The 8,738-nt window shown below is 42.6% G+C and overlaps 1 protein-coding gene across 1 annotated transcript; it reads right to left on the bottom strand.

The window, feature by feature from the left end:
- Window positions 1–1,125: 1,125 nt before the first annotated feature.
- LOC121926597 (receptor-transporting protein 3-like) lies at window positions 1,126–7,799 on the bottom strand. The gene is made up of 2 exons (XM_042459692.1): window positions 7,516–7,799; window positions 1,126–3,746 (listed from the first exon to the last, which is right to left on the bottom strand). The coding sequence occupies exons 1-2, from the start codon at window positions 7,653–7,655 to the stop codon at window positions 3,242–3,244; spliced, it is 645 nt and encodes a 214-aa protein (XP_042315626.1). The 5' UTR covers window positions 7,656–7,799; the 3' UTR covers window positions 1,126–3,241.
- Between the last annotated feature and the right edge of the window lie 939 nt (window positions 7,800–8,738).

Genomic DNA, 8,738 nt, shown 5'->3' with positions numbered 1-8,738 from the left:
AGTATTCAGCCTGATCTGCCGAAGGGATCTGGTGCCTCATCAAACTACAGATCCCAGGATTCTATAGGACAGAGTCAGGGCAAACCATTTTATTTCTGCAGTGTGGATACATCTGTAGTCTAAAATTCAAAACAAAACAACTTATAAAGGGTTTTGCAAAACCCCCTTTGTTATGCTATTAGATCCAGGTCCCCTAAATGGTGGCTGTGATGATACCTTGTGGCCCTCTAGAGCTCTGGAACATGACAACCCCATTTTGAAGAAAATACAAACAACACAACATTTTACAAAGACAAAATGTTTCCACCGAAACACGACACTGTGCTTTCAGAACAGCATAGTAGGGAAGTGAAGGGAGGTATTGGTGGCTAGAAGGACCTCTGTAGAGATGGAGTCCCTCCACTGTGTGGCAAAGGAGACTATAAACAACACAACATTTTACAAATACCAAAATGTTTCCACTGAAACAAAATGCTGTGCTTTCAGAACTGCATAGTATGGAAGGGAAGGGAGATATCTGATGGATGGAAGGACCTCTGTTGAGATGCATTCTCTCCATTGTGTGGTAGAGAAGGTTACCAAAAACACAACATTTTACAAAGACAAGATGTTTCCACCCGAACATGACACTGTGCTTTCTGAACTGACCTTTGCCAAGATGCAGTCTCTCCATGGTGTGTTATTTTCCAGATCTAGGCTGAAAGCCAGGGCTTCTTGAAATGGACGTAGTTCCCCACCACTATCTCTTTCGACTGACGGATTGAGGTTTCACTGCATGTCAGCTCATTTGTATCTGTTTGGCAGTCCTTTTATCATTATCTGGTCACCTGGGCACTAAACGCATGAACCATTGTAAAGTCCGAACAGGCATAGTGAGTGTCAACTCTTCACACAACTACTCCTAAGTATTGGAATTTCAAGGATAGTATGGGAGAATAAGCTGGATCTCTGTTATTCTCCCCCTCCCCCCCAATTTGTTTCAACTCTTTTATTAAATTTTTATTAAATTGGTCTACATACTATAAAAACTACCAAAATTATAAATAAATAAAAGAAAACAGGGAAGACAGAAAAAAGGAAAATCTATCACAAAGAATATAAAGAAAGATAAGTTGACATCCAAGTGTTTCTTTAATTCATCTTTAACATGCTGACCCTCCCTTATCCGAAATGCTTGGGACCAGAATTGTTTTGCATTCCAGATCTTTTTTGGGGGATTTTGGAATACCTGTATTTGCAGATATGTATGTAATGAGAGATTGTGGAGCTATCTAAACACAAAATTCATTCATTTTTCACATATACCTCATACACATAGCTTGAGGGTCATTTTATGAAATATTTTTAATAATTTTGTGTAGGAAATGAATTTTGTATACATTGAACCACCAAAAAGCAAATGTCTTATATTTGTGGCCCACTTTATCACACATTCTTTTACTTGTTTATTTTTCATTTCCAATTTTAACAAATATTTAAACATTTTTAACCAAACCAATGGACTCTCTGTTATTCTTTTGGGCAATTTTATTATTTGCAATCTTAGGTATACAAATATATGATCTCCTTAGGGAGAAAGATCGATTTTTCAATCTGGGCACATTACTTTCATGACTGAATTAAGCGACATAGCTGTGTTAGTATGGAAGATCAGTATGCAAAGGGATTTGTAGCACCTTTGAGACTAACTGTGTGAAAGATGTTGTAGTATAAGCTTTCATAGGTTTGGTCTAGTTTTTTCAGATGCATGGAGTGTACTGGTGCCTAGTAAGCATCTCTATAATAGGATCGTATGAATGAGAATGGTGTGTGCAGGCTGGGAACCAAAAAGAGATGTGATAAACTGGCCAAGAGCATCCTCAAGAGACTGGGATGTTAAGCAGTGTTATACTATGTGTAGTGTACCAGGAAGCCATTGTCTTTGTCCAACCCACTTGGATGGATTGGAGTTTGTGAATATATTGCATACAAGTTTTGCATTTCTATGATGCGTTATATAGTCTGATTATAAAGGTCCTTTCTGGGCAACCATTCACTCCATGCATCTGAGGAAATAGACCAAGTCTATGGCGTTTATCACACAGAGGACAAATTGGTGAAAACCCGTGCAGAAATGAGATTTAAAAATCTGAGTGTTGTTTGTCAGATGCGTTGGAGTGAAAGTGAAATAACACAAAAGTAATCCGAACGGAAAGCTCTTTTGTACTTTCGGAATATAGCGAAAGTAAAAAGGAGCTGGTTTTGACGACTTTGCATTCAGATTATTTTTGCATTATTTCTCTTTCATGCAAATGTCGTCTGAAAAACATCCTGCAAATGTGAGTTTTTCAACTTTCTGTTTGGGTTAACCCTGAACGTTATCTGAGAAACAACCCACAAATGCAGGTTGTTTTCAGTTTAAATTTAGTTTCTGCATGGGATTTATCCCTATGAAAGCTTATGCTGGAACTTCTTTCACACAGTTAATCTCACAGGTGCTACAAGATCCCTTTGTATACTTTCATAATATACATTACATGTTTAGCATCATAAAGTCATAAGGAACTGAACTTTCATATCATCTGCTGAGGAAATGCATCTCCATAATTAAACATTGGGGATATTAACATATTAAATATAAGATCTGTGGATAGTCTTACAAGCATTCAAGCAAGATAATAACCTATCCTGATCATTGCTACATCTACCAGCATCCATTACAAGCACAATGATAAACATGGCTGGAATTCACTGAACAAGTTATAAACCTAGAGTTATGCCTTCATGATGGTTTGTATTTACAATCCCTATGTATTCACTAGTTTAGGGGACATACAGGGGCCATGAAAGTCCCCCAATTCTGCACTTACTTGACAGCGCTTTCTGTAGCTATGGCATCCTGGGATTTGTAGCTTAACAAGGTCTTTACTCTCCTCTACTAAAGAGTGCTGGTGTCTCCTAAAACTACAAATCCCAGGATTTCACAGCACTTAAGGTGGTATCAAACTTCACTATTTTTACAGTGTAGTTGCATCCTCAGTGGGTCTGCTCAGGTTGGGGTTAACCATTGAGTTTAGGCCCAATGAAACCCAGCCAAGAATAAAAAATTCAGCAACTATATAAAATCAAACTGAGTATTAAAACAAAGTTTGTGCCCTGAGAAACTTCCTCATCTGATGCTATAGTGAGAGAAGAGAAAAAACTGTTGAAAGATACAGCATGCTTTATTCTGAATGGAATAAAACAGAATAAATGAAATCCTTTACTGTATTTCCTTCTTGATGGAGTCAGGTAGGAAAGCAATAATCACCAGAATGATCACTGCAACCAGCAAACAAGCCATTTCTGAAGAACTCCAGGAGCTTCCCACCTGCTCACTAGGCTGAACAACGGAGGCTGGCATCACACGGCTTTCCAGAATCAAGGGTGTTTTTTCCATGCACCACCCATCTTTACATGCCTCACAGTTCTTCCTTTCATGAGGGCCTTCCAGAAAATCTTCAGCAAGAGGTTCACGCATGGGAGCGGTTCGGCTGACTTCTCCATAACATTTCTCAAGGATCTTTTGTACCAAATTGTGGAGGACGAACTGAACGGTGTCATCACGGAAAGAAGGCTCCTCGTACTTGATATTCCCACATACACGGCATTTCTGTCGGTATATTTTCATTCGTACTTGGCCCAAGATATTTCGAGTCAGCTGCATGTAGAAGACGATAACGACTTGTGATGATTTCCAGGAACGGGAGCAACTGGAACACTTGAAGCTGATATGAGGAAAAAACATTTGTACTCATTATTCATGGGAATCTGAAATGGGGGAAAATGGTAATAGAATGATAAGCGTTTATCAGACAGGGTTTATGCAGCCCAGATCTGGGGCTTCTACGGATTGGGCAATTCGAAATGACATGTTATCTAGAATGTATTTCCATACCTGGTTGATTTCAATGGGAGCCCCATCTGTGGGGCTTCCACTGGACTTCTGAACTGGCTCCTCATTTTGGTGTGTTTTGGCCAGTTCGCTAAATAAGGGGATTGACGGGAATCGCATTGGGGCTCTGTACAATCTCACTGCGAATTGGTCTGGTGTGGAATCCCAATAACACTAATAATAACAACAACAATAATAATAAAGGCTCTTAAGTTCCAGGAGGTGACGTTTGCAGCACTCATTGGGCATTGGAAGTCTGCTTCCCTCTCCTTTAGAGCCAGACGCCAGGATGCGCAGATTCTGTCATCAGATTTAAAATCTCTGGTGTGTGTGTGTGTTTGTGTTGTGGTCATTTGGGTCAGTGCAGGTTATGATCTGCCCTTGGCCCCATGTTCAACCCAAAAATGCAAGCTAGTGCCATCTCTGTATCCTGCCTCTCTCTCCCTTGCCACCTCAGAATGCCTCATACACAGGTAATAATAATAATAGTAATAGTAATAATAATAATAATAATAATAATAATTCCTCACCTCTGAATGCCAGAAAAGGATGCATTTTTTTTCTTTCCCTAGGCTCCTCCCCCAATTTCCTTAGAGACAATAGCAAAAACTGTATCAATTTGCCAATTTGCCAAATTGAACAGAGAAACATTTTTAACATTCGGATTGCAACATTCCTTGGGATTGCATTGCAGCCATTGATTCCAAGCAGCTAGCCACATTCTATCTAAATATAGATCTACCCATTGCAAAAAACATGAGCATTGACAGAGAAAAATAATTAAAAAAATTAAAAACCAAAGGGAAAGGTCCCTGCTGGAGACCAGAGCCTTGCTTTGCTGTGCTCCCCTGACCTGGCCTGAATTGACCCCGTCAGTCACCCCCTTTTTGCCTCCTGTCAGATTTCCCTTTTTTGCATTCCACCTTTGGCTCTTTCCTCTCCTCCTCCTCCTTCTCACTCTCGGATGAAGGGGAGGGAATGCTCTGACCTCTATCCCTCCCTGGATTTGCCTTGATCATGATAAGAGAAGGCAACTGCTACAAAGGCAAGGAGAGAACTCCCAGAAACTGGAGTTAAACTGGATTATCTCCCCAGTGTGGATGCAACCTAAGAGAAGGCAACTGAATGACAGGAGGATGGGGCTCTGACATTGAATTTCGCTGCCAGGGATGGGAAACTAGAAGGGAGAAAGAAAAATGGGGAAGCTGTCATTGACGTGAGGCTAACATTCGTATGAAAGTGGAGCCTGGCTCCCTTCTTAGCCCCAGAAGTGCAAAGGTTCAGGATGCCTTCAGGGCCCCACTGGGCATGCGCAAGGGTCCCAATTCGAATCATTGGAACCCCCATGTTATGCGGTGTGGAACTACCATTTGCACTCACTCCACTTTCCCTGAATCTGCATCACGTGACTTCCTTCAATTCGATTCCCCCCCCCCCAGTTCGGAAGGGTAATGTAACAGCGACCAGGTATGAAAATATATTCTCATTATCACGTCAATGCGAATGGCCCAATCTGCAGAAGCCCCTGCAGAAACCTCGTCTGATAAACGCCATAGAGTTGGAAGGGACCACAAGGGCCAGCTAGTCCAACTCCCTGCCATGCAGGAAACACAACTAAAGTTGCCCATCCAACCTCTGTTTAGAAATCTCGAAAGAAGGAGAATCCACCACTCCATCAGTCCATTCCATCTCTAACAGCAATTCCATTAAAAAAAGTTCTTCCTAACTTTTAGGTGATATCTGTGACCAAGGCAGTGGCGTTATTAGGGCTGGTGTCACCCAGTGCAGTAACTCATGGTGTCACCTCCATCAGCCTCCTGGGATGGGGATGGAGATGGGATGGAATCCAGTATCCTGGCACCACTGCCCTCCCAGCCAAGACAGCAAAGACAGGATATCTCTGTGAGCAAGAACAGTTTTTTAATTACAAAAGATCTCCACTCTCAAAGAAAGCAGAAGTTTATTTCAGGACAAGCAGAGCCTTCTTCCGGTGCGGCAAGCCTGCATATCCTGTGGGCACACTGTATTAAGGATTCTGCATGGTGTGGGATGGGACAAGCTCAATGAAGGGTGATGCCAACATCACTGGCAGAAACGAGCCAAGCAGATTGGGAGGTGCAGCATGAAGTGAGAAAGCTCCATGGCTTCACCCCCATTCTTGTTCCCACAATGGGGAGTGGTACCCCAGGAAGAGTCCCTGCTTTCCTTCTGGGGGTGGGAACATAGGATGCCTTCCTACTATCTGGTGTCACCCAGTGCAATTTGCACTCCCTGCACCTCCTCGTGACACCACTGGATCAAGGCCATTTAGAGCAGTGTTAGGAAATGTTGGAGGGTCCATGATTTTGAAGGAAACTGGGCTGCCTTTCATTCCAAATGGGTTGATCTCTGCCCAGTCATGACTGAATCAGAAACAATTTCATCTTTTTCCCTTTTTTTGTGGGGAGGCACCTTCAACTAGTCTCCTAGGTCCCTCCTATTGATTTTGGCTGTTCCTAGATTAGATAGTTGTTAATCTATGCATTACGGTGTAGTGCTTGAGCGCTAGATGACAACTCTGGAAATCAGGGTTCGATTCCCAGCTTGGCCATGGGAACCCACTGAGTGACCTTGGCCGAGTCACATACTCTCAGCTTCAGAAAACCCCATGACAGGGTGCACCTTAAGGTTGCTATAAGTAAGAACCGTCCACTTTGGTATATCAGCAGGTTCTCCTTTCAGATGCACAGCAGTCCAAGTAGACCACAAGTTGAACATGAGTCAACAGTGTGATGCGGCAGCTAAAAAGACCAATGCAATTTTAGGCTGCATCAATAGAAGTATAGTGTCTAGATCAAGATAAGTAATAGTGCCACTGTATTCTGCTTTGGTCAGGCCTCACCTGGAATACTGTGTCCAGTTCTGGGCCCCACAATTCAAAAAGGACATTGAGAAACTGGAGCCATGTGTCCAAAGGAGGTCGACTAAAATGGTGAAAGGTCTGGAAACTTTGCCCTATGAGGAACGACTTAGGGAGCTGGGGATGTTTAGCCTGGAGAAAAGAAGGTTAAGAGGTGATATGATAGCCCTGTTTAAATACTTGAAGGGATGTCACATTGAGGAGGGAGCAAGCTTGTTTTCTGCTGCTCCAGAGACTAGAACACAGAACAATGGATGCAAGCTGCAGGAAAAGAGATTCTAGCTCAACATTAGGAGGAACTTCCTGACATAAGGGCTGTTTGACAGTGGAACACACTCCTTCCTCGGAGTGTAGTGGAGTCTCCTTCTTTGAAGGTCTTTAAGCAGAGGCTGGATGGCTATCTGTCAGGGATGCTTTGATTGAGATTTCCTGCATGGAGAATGGGGTTGGACTGCATGGCCCTTGAGGTCTCTTCTAACTCTATGATTCTATAAGAAACAATTTGTAGGCACACAATCCTATACATATATATATATATATATATATATATATATATATAATCTATATACACACTCACCCATCAACCTGTTATTTGTTTCAGTGTGCTGTAAGCCAGCTTGCATCCCAGTATTTGGAAAAAGGTTGGATATGCATGAATAAAATAGTGAAGACTAATAATAATGAGTTACCTATTTTACCTCACCTGGCAAACAGGTGTTTCTGCACATATGTGTGCCACCCAAATTGTAATTGCCTGCTTTCTAGCTCTTCAGTCAAAATCCACTTGTCCCATGGCTTCTGGGCTGCCATCTTCTTCGTAAACTCGACCGTCCAGTTTGGCATCTCAGCAAGTTCTCCTTTCAGACGCACAGCAGTTTAAATGAACTACAGCTTTGTAAGTTGCACCAAAAGGGATGGCTCAGTTGGCTCAGAGCCAGGTGTGTCCTTTTCTCCTGTTGATACTGGACTTTGCTTGTTTCTAGGTGATCTGTTGTGTTTCAAGACCAGACAAACACTGCAGAAGGGAAGGTTGGCAATAAAAGGAACCAAAGGGAAGAAGTGGGCATGGCCTGTTCAAAACACAGCGTTCCTTCCTCTTTATTATAACTACCAGTGTTGCCAACTTTGGGAGTTTTACACGGAAATTGTGCTTTCTGTTTGATATCGGTGTCTGGCTCTATTTCGGGAAGATCCAGGGACTTTTCAGCTCCAGCCCCGAGAGCCAGAGGCTGCCAGAGCAAGCACTCCTCTTTGGAGTCACACTCATCCTTTTCAGCCAGTCAGAGAGGAGGGTGGTGGCCCCCCCCCTGCCCTCAGGAAAAGCTCAGCCCCAAAGAAAGAGTCTACGCAAATCAGTGCTGCCAACATAAGTCCACTTCTTCAGCTGCATTTGGATTTAATAATGATAATAATAACGGTGATGATGATGGAGAGATAGATCTTGTAGCACCTTTGAGACTCACTGAAAGAAAAGTTGGCAGCATGAGCTTTCCTAGACTTAAGCATACTTCCTCAGATGCATGGGAATTGTAGTTTATTGTGGCACCAGAGCTCTTTCTCACAAAACTACAGTTCCCAGGGTTCCCTAGCACTGAGCCAGGGCAGTTAAAGCAGTCTCAAACTGGATTATTTCTGCAGTATGGATTGGACCTTGAGCGTTTTTTATAACGAAGGTCCAAAACACACTGCAGAAATAATCAGTTTGAGACCGCTTTAACTCTCCTGGCTCAGTGCTAGGGAATCCTGGGGATTGTAGTTTGTTGTGGCACCAGAGCTCTTTCTGTCAGAGAAGGCTCAGTGTCTCACAAAACTACAATTCCCAGGGTTCCCTAGCACTGAGCCAGGGCAGCTAAAGGGGTGTCAAACTGGATTATTTCTGAAGTGTGGTCACAGCCTAAAAAGTTTCTATTTGGCACAAACCTTCCT

The sequence above is a fragment of the Sceloporus undulatus genome, chromosome 3 (assembly GCF_019175285.1).
Source record: "Sceloporus undulatus isolate JIND9_A2432 ecotype Alabama chromosome 3, SceUnd_v1.1, whole genome shotgun sequence".
In the NCBI taxonomy this organism is placed as follows: domain Eukaryota; kingdom Metazoa; phylum Chordata; class Lepidosauria; order Squamata; family Phrynosomatidae; genus Sceloporus; species Sceloporus undulatus.
Note: the sequence above shows the minus strand (reverse complement) of the source record. Positions and strands in the feature narration are given on the sequence as shown.